The sequence below is a fragment of the Diorhabda sublineata genome, chromosome 2, assembly GCF_026230105.1.
Source record: "Diorhabda sublineata isolate icDioSubl1.1 chromosome 2, icDioSubl1.1, whole genome shotgun sequence".
Lineage (NCBI taxonomy): Eukaryota > Metazoa > Arthropoda > Insecta > Coleoptera > Chrysomelidae > Diorhabda > Diorhabda sublineata.
Genome location: NC_079475.1, coordinates 24,002,000 through 24,017,144, shown reverse-complemented (window position 1 = coordinate 24,017,144; position 15,145 = coordinate 24,002,000). Strand labels below are relative to the sequence as shown.

Below are 15,145 nucleotides of genomic sequence, written 5' to 3'. Positions count from 1 at the left end.
TGGATTTGCACTATTTTGAAAAAGCCTGTGTTCGACTAACAGTTTCATCTTGTTAAAACTATTTTAGTGTATTTTCTTCGTTAATTGTCCATGTTTCATCTTAATAAAATATATTTCTTCTTTTTCATTCCGTAATTTCTTCTTTATGCTACAATATCGCTTCTTTCTACTAAAATTCGTTTTTTAGCGGAGCCCAATTTGTATTAAAAGTTTCCATCCTATTTCCTTATTAAATAGAAAAACCTATAATCGTATTTTAGGAAAACTTTGTTGGGAGTGAATTTTTGGAATTAGAATTAATAAAATTTCTAACCTTCATTAGCATATGGGTACTTATTAAAACAATCTTTTGATATATTTACTCTTGAATACAAAGTTTTGGCATGTCCAAACCTTTTTTATTGTTCTCTACAGCTGGTTTTGCATTGGAAACTAGGTTTCCTCAAATATTTTGATGTAGATTCATAGAAAATTCAGTTATAAGTATTTTTTAAACATCTATGAATGAAAAAATTGGCAATTCAGTCAAATTATGACAACCGAAACAAATTTGATTCAATATTTTCCATTGAATATCTGTTTACTGATTGAAAATACATTTTTGTAGTTTTCCAAGAGGAAAATTAATCCCTACCCTAGCGATATGCTTCGACAAATATGCAGTTACATTCCACTAGAAATTATCATATTTACGGACAGCGGTGGTACGTCCTATTTATCTTCTGTACTGTGTGACAGGAAATAATACAAGTGCTGAATCCATCTTGGGAATTTGTAGGTAGTATAGGCTTTTGTTGCTCTATGAAAATCATTAAACTTGTGATATATTTAATTTTTATTGTTTTTATAATAATTGTATTTAAAATTTCTCAAAAAACGTGATAATATATAAAGTTATTCAATAAAAATTTAGTGGAACATGAAACAGCTTCAAAAATGCTGATTGCTAAATTAATTTTAACTTTGTACTTCTGCTTGTTCCTTCGTAATGCAAAATAATATTTCCCTGGAACTTCTAACTAAACAAAATATTCCAGAGCATTCCAAACATCGTAAAAAGTTATATATTTCATCATCTGTTTCTCAAATTTATCAATGTGTAAAACTAACTTCGGAGTGTACCAACGCGAAAAATAAAAAAGAACCCATCGTATTTACTCGACTTTCTCGATTTCTTTTTGCTTATATGTCATTGTCGGAATAAGAAGTTAGAAAAATCACTGTCACAAGCGAGTCTTAAAGGGTAAAAACTGCCTTAAATATTTCACCAGTTACTTTTAGATAAATTATCTTATGAAAAATACAAGGAACAGCTTTTACGGCCTGATGCAGCAGACTACATTGCTCTTGTTTCTTTAACGGATAACGGATTGTCTCTACGAGTTCTAGACGTGTATAGAAGTTTGTTATCCAACACGCCAATATAAAAACTTTTGAATAATCACATTTAATTCACATTAAGTTTGAGAAAACAAACGTTTCAATTTTAAAAGAAACTTTGTTATCAAATAAAATAGAGATAGATGTAACTTTTATTATTTCTCGAAATAAAAAAATACAATAACCCTTTCAATACGATTTTTTTATTTCAATAATTCATGTATTATTCACAAGCCCGGGGCTAAAATAATGACGGGAATTCGGAAATTCGGAAAAATTCACAAAATAGTATCAATACGTTAGATTTGTGGCATCAACACATCAAAAAATACAGAATGATTTCCAAATGATGGGGCCCTCTTGGACCTGGGGCCCGGGGCTATAGCCCCCCCAAGCCCCTAGCTTAATCCGGCCCTGATTAAACAGCACAAAATATTTATTGCTAATTTAGTTTGACGGGAAAAACCAATATTTAAATAAATGATCATAATATTATTTACTGATTATTGCAAAATAATAATTGGGACAATTGGACAATAAATATTGTTCCAATAGTATTGGTGAGTGAGTTGTATGTGTCCCAACAGTATTTTATGATGGTAAAATAGTGGAGCATATAAAATATATCTGGCACTAAAAATGGAAATAAAAATAAAAGAAAAACATCATTGTAATTCAACATCTCTTTTTTATGGCATATATACAATGTAATAAAGAATGATACCTAATAAAACAACCATTGCAGAGCGCTACTGTGTACTTGTGGCTAGCGATCTCCGTCTTCTTTTCTTGTTGGAAACCAGTACATCGTACACATTATTTTTTTGAATTTCTCGGAATAGGCAGATGATCCCCAACATTATCCATGAATTGGGTTCTATTTGAGGGATGTCCTTTCTTATTATTTTTTTCTTGCCCACCTGGAATTTGTCAATGGCTATCATATTTTCTGCTACTGGTATAATAAAGTTTATAAACGGCATTATATATTTCAATCATGAATACCTTTGAACGCCTTTCGCTACCATTTGGAGCTTTTTCTTACCGAATTACACTCTGATGTCATTTTATCGGCGTGATCGACGCTTCCCATAAATTCATTATAGTCCATTTATAGTCTCCATTAAATTTAACACATTTGCCCATGGATGTTCTAGTATTAATCGTTTACCACGTAAGTGTTCTTCATGTTTTGGAAATAAACTAATCAGGGTATGGCGAATTCTCAACTAATTTGTTTCATAAATAGCTGGAAGACGAATTTGGAGAATATGTGGCGGATTCTGAACTAATTCAAAGCCTGCCTGATGCGACTGGTGCAATGGTGGATCTGGGGATTGAAGCGTCTCAAAATACCTGGTAGATGCATGAATGCCCATTTCATTATTTTAAAACAGTTTTTCCGGCTTATAACTTCGTCTATTGATTTCGTCGTTATGTAAATATGGATACATTCGATTAGATAACTGTAGCCATGAAATCATTTCGTCCGAATTGTCATTCCCATAACTTGAGTTCAGATGACTCGCGTATTTTTATAAAGGTTGTGGCTATTGTAATGACAGATCTGTGGCCAAGTGCGTTATGCAACTTTCCCGGCTTTTTTCCTTAATCGCATTATGTAATTTGGTACATAAGTAATATACTACTGGTCAAAGTGGTTCCTTTTGCAAAAAATGTACTAAAATTACGCAAGCATCCCAAAATACGGTTGATTAGCATCTGATCTGGAATTCTTTCGGCGTTAGTGAACTTCGATTTTTCCACTCCTTATTATTATTTTAGTATATTCTCCATGATTCATTCACTTCATTGTTACCAATCTTGCAATGAATTTTCTCTGATTTATATTGTGTTAAAATAATACTGCAAATGTGTGAATCTGTTAAATTTGTGAAACCCATGCAGATAATTTTTTTCATATCGAGTTTGGCATTAAATATATCAATATGTTGTGAAAAACATCTTCAAATATTTGTTCAATAGTCACACACTGATTCTGAAACACTAGCTGACCTATTTTAACATTATCGTGTGAAGTAGCACTTGTAGTTACTGCATCTCCACCTGCCTATTCATCTTCACACGACTATAGAACACATTTAAACTTACGATAGCACATTTCCCCTATATTATATGATATTGCAGATTACCGTATCCACCAAATTTTTGTAAATTTGGGCTCAAGTTTTTCAAACGCAATTATTTAATCTACATGTGTTTGCTCTACACGATTCATTTTGTTGGTTACTGAGATGTGACTCTCTCTAATTCGGGCTTCTTTTGTAGACAGACTTCAGCGAATCGAGACGGTTTCTAGAATGAGTATATACATAATAGGTTACAATGTGACATGAAGATAAATGATTGCTTTGGTTCATAAATTGTCCAGAAGCGGAGTAAAGGAATCAGCTTAGGTAATATCACCTTCAATATATAGATTTCGTCTATCTTTATAATGCTTAATGTACATATTATATTGTTTAAATCTACTGGAAGTTTTCTTGTGTCCATTCCTTCAAGACGCGTGCCACTTTGTCTTTCACAATTTCAAAGCTAGTTGATTTCATGTTAGGAGACAAATAGTTATTGCACAGCGCAAGATCCGGTGAATAAGGAGAACGGCTTATGAAAAATAATCTTAATTACTTTAAATTTTGTTTTGTTAATTCGAGCATTTAGAAGCACTATATATATATATATATATATATATATATATATATATATATATATATATATATATATATATATATATATATATATATATATATATATATATATATATATATATATATATATATATATATATATATATATATATATATATATATATATGTCTCAAATAAGTATTGATCTGAATATATCTCCATTATTATGAAATTTCAGTAAATATACCTTCCATGAAGTTTATTATTCGAACCGGCAACACCGAATTAAGTGTATATTCATTCGGCGAAATGTTTTAGTATTCTCAGTGTTACCGAGTTGTTTTGAAGGTTAACGAACAAAAAATTGATAAATAACATCTGATAATATTTTATCTAATTCCAAAGTATAAAATATCTCAAAAAACGTGAGTTATTTACGGGAGCGGTGTAGATCAATTCATTAAGTGAAAAATGGCAACTATAGGTAATATGTTAAAGAGAAGTTTTTCGACCAATGTCGCTAAACATGCAATACAAAATGTAACAATCATAGGCGGAGGTTTGATGGGTTCTGGAATTGCACAAGTAGGTAGCCATTTAGTAGTAATAGCTATTTTTTCGATCTAAGATCTTTTTTTTAACAAAAATTGATGTTTCTTAAACCGAGTTGAACAGTTTATTCTATTGTTATTCTGTTATTAGTGGTTTCATTCTTCCCAGCAAATAACAAAATAATATTTGGGCATGTATTTGATGCCGACAGCTATTTCTTATAATACACCTCTTATTTGTAAATTGTTCTGGATCATAACTAAAGTTATATAATCTCATATACTTTTGACCCGCGCTAAAAATTTTCAAATGCAAAATTATTCAGTTTTATTTGAGGTTACACTAGTTTAATTGAGAAATTAAATGTATATACAATTTCACATTCAATTGTGGTTTCAAAAACGAATTCTTATAAATCGTTTTCCAACTGTGTTCCTTTCTGATAGTATTTCAAAGTATTGGTGTATTCTTTAGTAACTGTTCAAAAATGTTAACAATAAAAGATCTTAAAAAAATGGAAAAACATGATGAACTGGATATAATTTCAAGGTAATCAGTTCCCACAATATAAAACCTAAATAGTTAAGGGATTATTTACGTGGTTTCCAAGAAGATATATAAATACCATAGTCTGAATGCCAGACCACCTGGGAAATAAAGAGGCCGACATTTTAGCCACGATAGGCGCAGACCGTTCATATAAATCGCGTCCTTGTTTGAAGCATCAATCAAAAATTGGATGTACGAAGAGTCCCCAATTTGGTAGAAATAAAAGCAATGGTATGTATCAACGGGAACAAAAAACCTGGTATTACTGTGAATCACTATGCCGGCTCAGGCTTAATAGACCGGGCGAGGAAAATCCCAAAAAGATAGATTACATTAAGGGATCAGTATAAAGAGTATGGTGTGCCTGGGCACGATCAGAGTAGTTAGATTACAGCGCAATTTATCAAGATTGTGGTAGAGGTCGTATGTTAGCCATCTGCACAATTCGATCCAACATGAACACAAGTATGTTGCAAACTAACTGACACGAAAATTTCAAAAAAGTCACTTCTAGATAACTCACTGGAGGCCGATTCATAAATCTTAACTGATTATTTGTCAACTTAATTTTATTCATATCATTTCACTATTATGGGAATCCAAATAAAATTAATATGACTGAAAAGGTATCTTTGTACAAATGCCATTAGAAATAACACTTTTAATGACAGCCAATAGTCGTACAAGTGATTTTTCATGCTGAAGTGTGTTAAAAATATTATTATGATTGTTTGATTATTAAAATATATTTTGAAGTTTAATATCATTTCAAATTCCCCTATATTATTATCGAAATGGGGCACGCTCACTCCACTCCACAAACTTTCTCACTCACAAAATAAAACATTACTCTTTACAATCACACCATAAATATTTAAATTTTGCTATAAAATATTTTATTTTCAAGTTACATAATTGAAATTTTTCATAGTTTCCGTCACACTCTACACACTTTTGCCACCTCTCCGTAAGCTTTCGGACGCATTTTCCGTAAAAATCTGTTGGCTTGTCACGTAACTATTCGCGCACGAAGGATTTGCCTCCGCATTGTTTTCAAATCGCAGTTCTCCAAATACCTCTTTCAATGAACCATATCAATAATGGTCGCCACAAATCGAGACTATGAGGAAGATGTTTCAGTGTTTTCCAGCCCGATTCGTTCAATGTTTTTATCGTATGCCGAGCTGTATGCGGTCTGATGTTGTCTTGCAGCGATATCGTACCAAGGATTTTTTTATTTCAGCCCGAAATATGTATATAAGTAACACCACTGTATGATTTTTTGATAATAGCCACCTGTTTTACATAATTTCTTCCCTTTTCTCTGTTAAGGGTTATGCCTTTATGTATTCACATTGAGGATAATAAAAGTTAGTCTATGTTTGAAAACGGAAATGTGTGTTTTACTGTTACAATAGGATTGATATATCGCGTCGTTTTGATCTACAGGCATTTTTCACAGTGTTTTTAGAGGTTACTATAATACTGCGCGTCAACAGTTCGTTGTACACTTAGAAAATCAACTACAATTACTCCTCTTTATGACCCAAAACACGTTACACAACACTTTCCACGCTAAGAATGCAACCTTTGCTGTAACTGGCGGGCCTTCATCTTTCTCCTAACAGACGTGCGTTTACTCTCCGGAATATAGTGGTGTACCCAAGTCTCGTATGTGGTGAATATTCGGCTCTATAAATTTTCTCTTCCCTCTTCATACCCCTGCAAGAGACGCGTGCAAACTTTACAGCGTGTGAATTTCTGCTCAAAATTCAGAAGTCCTGGCACACATCTGGCTGAAATTTTGCGGTAGCCGTTAATGAATTGAATTATTTGCTGAATACTACATAAGCGTACCTAAGATAATGCCCAATTCTTCAGTTATATCCTGTACACTACTGCGTCAATCTCTCAAAATGAGCTTCTCTGCAGCGCTGACGTTTTCATCAGTAACAATTATTCTGGGCGCCGCGCCTGTGGCAATTTTATACCCACTTCGTGGCCTTTTCGGAAAGCGGAACACCATTCAAACACTTGAGTCTTGGAGAGGCACTCGAATTTCGATAAATTTCCGCAGATTTTACATCATCTTTAACAAATAATTATGCATTGCGCAACAAACACTGTATATATTACAGTGGGCCCTGGCACAATTGTATTTTATGTCTCAGTCTATTATCAAAACAGTTCATCTAACACTTTATTGATTAAGTAGATATTCTATGGTTACAACTTATATGTCTATTATTGCTAAGTCAGTAATTACATAAAGATTGTATTTTGTACATTTTAAGGTAACGGCTCAAGCTGGTCAAAGCGTAACCTTAGTGGACGTGAGCAACGAGATACTCAAAAAATCTGAAACTGCCATTCAAACAAGTATAGCACGTGTGGCTAAGAAATTGCATAAAGATGACCCAACTGCAGCTAAACAATTATCCGAAGGAGTTTTGTCACGTATCAAATATGTACATGATACCGAAAAAAGCGTTGAAAATGCAGATCTTATCATTGAAGCTATAATCGAGAATATTGAGATCAAACATAAACTATTCAAGGTTTTAGATCAAGCCGCTCCTAAGAACACTTTGTTTGCCTCAAATACTAGCTCTCTATCGATCGCTGAAATAGCTTCTGTTACAAAAAGGAAAGACAAATTTGGTGGTTTACACTTTTTCAATCCAGTACCAGTGATGAAATTGTTAGAAGTTATCAGAATACCTGAAACCTGTGATGAAACGTATAATTCCATGATGGCGTGGGGAAAATCTATAGGAAAAACATGTATTACATGCAAAGATACTCCCGGATTTGTTGTCAACAGATTATTAGTTCCTTACATTGCCGAAGCTGTTCGAATGTTGGAGAGAGGTAAGTATACATTTATCCAATAAACATGATAACTTTACTATTATTAACTCAGCCGAAATTTACTTGGTAGTTTTTTATCTGACGCAAATAATCTTGTTTTTTTGTATTTAAAACCACATGCTGGCAAAACTTGACGCAATGTTTCTAAACTGGTTCTTTTTGCTCTATTACTTCTGATGTCCCAACCTTGTTCTCCGTATTTAATCTATAAATTATCATACGAATAAATTCTAGACTAGCTTTGTCAACTGATTTCAGTTTTTCTTTACATGTTTTTCGGTTCTGTGAATGATCCACAGCAACCCCTTTCGTAACTAATTGATAAATGGAAAATTTATTTACTCTAGTTAATTCAACAATTTTCTAATTGTGACTGCATTATCTGATGGATGAATATTTTCCTTTTTTTAACATTCGAATATATTTAAAATGATTTGCTGTGTTTGTGTACCTAAATCTTTATTATTAAATTCATTCCTCTCTTTATTCTCACTACACTGTGCAATTTCATTGTCTTCATTCGCCCATGGTCTAAAGAATGCCATTATATAAATTTCACCAAGCGACGCTAATCTCTAGCTGGAATATTTCGAAGAAATTCTGTACACATGCCTTCCGACAGCTTCGGCCACTAGAAATGCATTTATGTTTACAATTCGATGTTTTTATTGGTAAAAAGTGGAGATGATGAGTCCACGTAGACTGACGGCTTGTTAGATATTTACTGAATTTTATACGGGGAGTAAACATTATTTTTCATTACTTCATTTGGTATGAGTGCCGTGCGTATTTATGAAATATTGATTGACTCTCGCATAATTGTCTTCTGTAATTGATATTGGAAGAACTATACTCTCTAAGAAGTGTTTTCCTATTTTCATAGTAAAAGGTGTTTGTGGTCGTATATCAAAAAGTACTAACACTTTTAACGCCAACTTGTTGCATGTCTTATAGAAGGTATTTGAGTTTACATTTCTGTGCAATTTTGTGAGACTATGTTAAAAATTATAAACGTTTTAAATTGAGTGAAATTTATGAAGAAATACGCCAAGTGATGCTGTTTTACTAAAGGAAATACTGAAGAACCTGTCACAAATTGCAGTGAACCTGTTAGGGTGAGTATCAAGAAATCATAATATGCATTTGGTCAAATTTGCAACTGATCAAGATAAATAGACAGAAATAAACATCGCTTAGACAGCTATTAATAATTTGAAATCATTTGAAAAAGTCTGGATATACAGATAAACTCGATGTGCCACATGAATTGACTACAAGAAAATCTGCGATACATAATATAACGAGATCGTGGTGAAATGAAAAAGAATTGTATAAAATAAAATTTTGGTAGCTGCTCAAAGGGTCGAGCAAGAATTGCCAGATAATAAGACGAAATTCAAAAAGGCCTTCAATTGGTCGAAAGAACGAGCATTCTGTTCAACTACGAAAGTGCAAGACCACACATCTTAAATTATGAGTCAAGAATAGATTGAACTTGGTTGGGAAATTGTGATGTACTTGATATGAAATCGTACTCCATACCTCAACATCGAGGACAAGAGTATAACCGTGCGAAGACAAAAACTAGTCTAGTCTTTTTTATCGACAGTAGTGAAGACAGATTTTTTATTTCATATTAGTTCAGTTATAAAATGGTTTTGAGAGAATAAAATCATTGTTAAATCTTAAATAAAATTTTAAGTAAAAGACACATTGTCAACTTAACAACAATCAAATTTAAAACAGCACTCACCGTATAATCCAGATATTGCATCGTCTAAATATTGTTGCGGTTTCACAAAACTTTCTTCGTGAAAATTTAACAATGCAGAAGACATCAAGGATCATGATAGGACTGAACAACAAAAGCTCTTTACTGAATAAATAATGAAACTACTCGATAAATGGTAAAATATTAAAACACAACTTTTGTTACATATGAAATTCAATCTGTACTTTTAAATATCACTGAATTGAGAGTTTTGGTTGATGCCAAATCATTTCTACTGTTTTTGTTGCTCTGTCGATAACAGCTTACGGACCAAGACACATTTAGAGTAAAGGAAATGGCCAAATACAAATTCCAAACGAATGTACTATAAAAATATTCAGGTTGAAAACTCTCAAAGAAGAAAAAAATATTTTAGTGGAATATGAAAATGACTGAAATGTGAAGATGCCGCAATTAACATTTTCGATTGAATCTTCCCTCAATCAACCTTCCGGAAAAGGACTCTCTCATCAACATTGTAGATCTGGAGGTCAGCGTTGTTCGTTATTCATCTTTACAATACATTCTAAGTGGAACTAAAGTGCAAGAAAATTTAGATATATATCATTTTGTGTGAATTTCTGTTTTTTAATGTATCGAGAATATAGTTAAGCTATTATTCCACTTTTTAAGCACAGTCTATTATAAATATATAGGGTGTTTCTGTATATTTGCCAAAAATCAAGAACGCCTTTTTATAACCAACATGCTCCTTAATAAAATAATATTTTGACATAAACAAACTTTGGAAAAATTTAACCAGTGGCGCGCTGTCATGTTAGTTGTCACTTTTATCCCTCTTTGCTTTACGCCACTGAAGCAAATTCTTTTGTTTTAAATTGTCTGATTATTTTTAGTTTAAAAACTAATAACTTTTTATGGAGCTAAAATGGTGTTGTAGAAATTTGCCTCTAAACAAAAATCTGCAAGCACATAAGTAATTTACAAATTAACTAATTATTGAAAAACGTGAAATTGAAATTATGTATAATTTTTATTTGTTTTGAACTACTTACACTTAATCATTATTCGAAATTAAATGAATAATTAATTTGTAAATTACTTGCGTGCTTGCAGACTTTTGTTAAGAGGCAAATTTATATAACACCGTTTATTTTAGCTCCATAAAATGTTATTAGTTTTTAAACTAAAAATAATCAGGCAATTTAAAACAAAAAAATTCGCTTCAGTGGCGTAAAACATAGAGGGATAAAAGTGACGACTAACTTGACAGCGCGCCACTGGTTATTTATTGCAATGTAAATGGAAATATAAAGGCAGTAATTAATTCTTCAACTCATGGTATTCTGGTATGGTAGAGGAAGCTTTTTTTGGGGGGGGGGGTTGCATAAGAACTTGGTCTCTTTCCGTTTTTTGTCACTTTTGAGGATCCTTAGCATCAGGAATTGTATCTAGAAAATGCATGTGCTGATGGGGAATATGCTCATCCATCTTTTCTCGGGAAAGCGGCTCATCATTTCGTCTTCTTGTTTCCTCCACGAATGGGCCCAGAACGAACTAAATTTCTGCCATAAAAATTTGTATCGGAAATGCCCGAAACTGTAAAAAATTTGGTTTTTTATTGAACTTTCTACGTATATAATACGAATTCGAAAGAGTAATGTCCAAAAGGTGGAACATTACATTCTTGTGCCATCTGATGCTTTTCCTCTATGAAGAATAATAATTCATTACGATAGATTCCTGACATATTCATATTATAATGAGATATTTCGACAGGCTTTGCTTTATCTTGTCCTTACCTGTTTTGTACAGTTACTAACTGAGGATGATATTTAGTAGTAATTGCCAAAACTTCCCTCCTATCATTACACTTTGAAACGTAGACATTCTTATTTCTTTCCCATATTTCCTATTTGGTCGGCATATAATACTTTATCCTTGTATTAAGAGCGTCATATGCCGCTTTGTCTGCAAAAGTGTTAAAGGCGTCCTTTATTTATGGTAAATTTTTTATTTTGATTTAAAATTTTGAACACCCTATATCTCAGGAACTAGACCCCGTAAGGGTTCGTATTCCTATATCAAAATGAATCATTTATTAAGATTTCTCTGTGGTAGAGCTTTGTCGGTCGCATATAGAAACACCCTGTAGGTACGATTATTTATTACTTTAATAGTGCTTCTGAGTTTATTCGGGTTCTCGGTTTTCCTAATGTAAACCTTTATCTATATACGTAACCTACCTAGATATTGTGTTATTTCAATCTAAGTAAATAACAAGTCAATGGAGTATTCATTTGAGTTTCTATTTATTTCTCCATTACTCCTTGAAAAGTCTTGTCTTGTTTGGAAACTTTTACTTATCTGGTTTGTTGGACTAATTGGCCATAAAGTTTTTAGTCTGCTCAACGTTTCGTTAAATTGTGTATCTGGCACTGATAGTGTCAACAAACCCTCAGTAAACTTGACAAGTCTTAATAGGCCAAACAAAAGAGGACACATAATAAGTAATTTTTATCCGAAATCATTTGAGAAACCCGTTTAAGCTATTAGATACTCTACATATTATTTTGAAGTGTTGAAAAAGCAATATCTATGATGTCAGTAAATAACATTTTTATAAAGATACATATAGGGCCATAACCTGAAAAAACTATCCATCAGATGAACCATTAATAATTAAAAGAAACCTAAAATCAAGACCATTTTGTCAACAAAAAACAATCATTGAAAATAAGTGAATAAAATAAACCTTTGCTAATCCAATTGGATAATAGAAGACAGAACAGTTGGACCTGTGCCAGAGTTGTTGTAATCACTAGGCTCTTCGAAATGCAAAAGAAAACGGGCATTGTATAATAATAATTTTTTGCATCATTTCCATTTTAATGAATTGATTGGTTTTTCTATATCGCATAGGTGTGAAGAAGCACAACAAACCAAGTTCCTAAACTTCGATCAATATGTCTTTGGCCTAACAGTTAAGGAATACTACAAATCACTTTTTCAAATTTGCCTTTGAGTAACACATTTTTAGATAATCCTCTTTTGTTTGTTAGAATTTTAAAGTAGGCATTCTCTGAGTTTGCATTGGAAAAATGGAAATCCTCTTTTTGATTAAAGTTCACTTTTAACCACATAGAGATAATAGGCATCGCGACTTTATTTTTGTGAAGTGTTAGTACTATTTGACATAGTACTAACTAACTATAGATTCTTCACAATGAAAAGAAATTGATAATTCAGTAGGCTTTTGAACGTGTTATTGCGCAATAAAAATATATTTTACTTTATAGGATTAATTATCATCCACCAAGACACTGTATCGATTGATCAAATTTAATGAATCTGATAGAGGATTTCGTTGCTGAAGCAACATAAGCTTATTTTTAGGCAAAAGAAAAACTTTCTTTTAATATGGCGTTGAAAGAGACTATTCGTATTACTCTTGAAGAAAATCTTGATGAATGAAATGAAATTTGGCCTAAAAACCATTTGTTCACTAGACAAACAACTTATTGATCTATATGTTATCATATAAAAAATGCGAATGTCTAAACGGAAAAACACTGCAAAGTAGAGAACGAGTGCAATGTAAAAACAATAATAGAAGTGTGGTCTTGTCCTTTTTTCTTTCTCAATTCTACCTGATATATTTCTTTCCCCGTTACTTCCTTAATATCAAACATTCAGTGGTTTTATTGAAAAATTAGAATGTACGATTCTTTGCCCTTTTTAAATTCTTGAAAATAAAATCGGATCACAGATGACACATAAAAATTAATGGAGGTACCAATTAGTTACAAGAACAGTATATTTCGCTCAGTCATTCATCAGATTATAAATGAGATTCTTTGGTATGAAACAGTGATAAAAAATGAGAAACTTAAAGGTGCATCCCACTAAGCGTCAACGGCGCCTGAAATCCTCTTTTTGGGAAATCCACATAGTGACTACGATCGTTGTGGTCGCAGCGAGAACGTCTCTCATGAAGTTATGATTAACGTTCACGACGACCCTTGCCAAATGGTGGGTCGAAGTGACCATTGAAAGAATTAGCAGAATCTTCAAAACTCAAGCACCGCAGATTGCAACCATGGGAATCTATATACTTTTGACCAAATTTTTTACCATGGCCGCAGAAGATATTTTGATTTTAGCCTAATTCAAATTAGATAAGCTCTCCACTAAAAAAATTCAATAACTTACAAATTTATTTAAATACATAACCATTTTCTGTTTTGCCATTGCACTTGGGTTTACTATTATAACACCCTGTACTAAGAGGAACTGAAACGATCATGTTCGTAAACGTGATTGTCGTGAGTGCTTAGTGGAATGCACCCTAATTAGTCAAAATATTACACAAATATTGTATTAACTGTTTTAATTTTTTTCATTTCATAACAAATACCATAATGAAGTTAGGTTTATGAGTCGAATGATGCTGAATATAGTGCCAGATTTTGTCATCAACTTTGCTATAGAATTGTATGTTCTGTAGCATATTCTTTCTTTGTTCAATATATTTTTCAATTCCGCAATTTTTACATTCACTAGGGGATGCCTCTGCTGAAGACATTGATACAGCAATGAAACTAGGAGCAGGATATCCAATGGGACCTTTAGAATTGGCAGATTACACGGGTCTGGATACTGGTGTCTTCATTTTAGAAGGATGGCATAAAAAATTCCCTGATAACCCACTTTTTAAACCTGTAGAGCTCCAGAAAAAGCTAGTTGAACAAGGAAAACTAGGAAGAAAAAGTGGCGAAGGTTTTTATAAATATTCCAAATGAAAGGCTTGTGTTAAACTTCTTACTAAAAATTTTGTTCATTTTTCGCAATATTGCTCATTGCTGGAAATAAAAATATTTTAATTTAAAAGCAGTTTTCACCTACCAACTGTACCATTACTGTTTAAAGATTTGGAATGAACAAGTAACCCGAAGTAACATACTAATAATTAGAATCGAAGACTGAATTTCTTGAACCGTTAGTAATATTCATTCTGAACACTCTTTACACTACCTCTATACCAACACTCATTACACCGTCTGAAGCGCGTTTCGATAACCAAGTTATCGTCTGCAGAAGTAAACTGTTTACCTTTATTCTCTGAAGACGATAACTTGGTTAACGAATCGCGTGTCAAGTAGGGTAATAGTGAGTCTTGGTGTAGTGTAAATAGTGTGTTCAGTTAGACTCACATGTTTTTGTTTGATAAAACTAATCAAACTGTGTATTAAACAAATGTATCTAACACTGAGGACTAAGAAGACATCATAAAATCCATCAGCTAAATTGGACGTGTAATAAGTTATGCAAAATCACGCTGAACTCATTGTTTGATTACATGTGACATTCCTACGAAGGCGATAACAAACGGCTATATAAAAACAATGATACT

At 32.5% G+C, this 15,145-nt stretch overlaps 2 protein-coding genes across 2 annotated transcripts in view; one reads left to right on the top strand and one right to left on the bottom strand.

Moving 5' to 3' along the window:
* The window catches only part of LOC130452612 (semaphorin-2A), a 1,040,595-nt gene that overhangs the window by 629,761 nt on the left and 395,689 nt on the right, over positions 1 to 15,145 (bottom strand). The window lies entirely within an intron of this gene.
* Positions 4,322 to 14,618, top strand: LOC130452614 (probable 3-hydroxyacyl-CoA dehydrogenase B0272.3). The gene is made up of 3 exons (XM_056791960.1): positions 4,322 to 4,613; positions 7,424 to 8,000; positions 14,296 to 14,618. The coding sequence occupies exons 1-3, from the start codon at positions 4,500 to 4,502 to the stop codon at positions 14,532 to 14,534; spliced, it is 930 nt and encodes a 309-aa protein (XP_056647938.1). The 5' UTR covers positions 4,322 to 4,499; the 3' UTR covers positions 14,535 to 14,618.

What these genes read in the sequence shown, in the direction of transcription:
- LOC130452614 (XM_056791960.1), top strand. Translation starts at nt 4,500, where the DNA reads ATGGCAACTATAGGTAATATGTTAAAGAGAAGTTTTTCGACCAATGTC. An exon ending in TGGGTTCTGGAATTGCACAA is followed by an intron (nt 4,614 to 7,423) that starts GTAGGTAGCCAT and finishes GTACATTTTAAG; the next exon opens with GTAACGGCTCAAGCTGGTCA. An exon ending in TGTTCGAATGTTGGAGAGAG is followed by an intron (nt 8,001 to 14,295) that starts GTAAGTATACAT and finishes TACATTCACTAG; the next exon opens with GGGATGCCTCTGCTGAAGAC.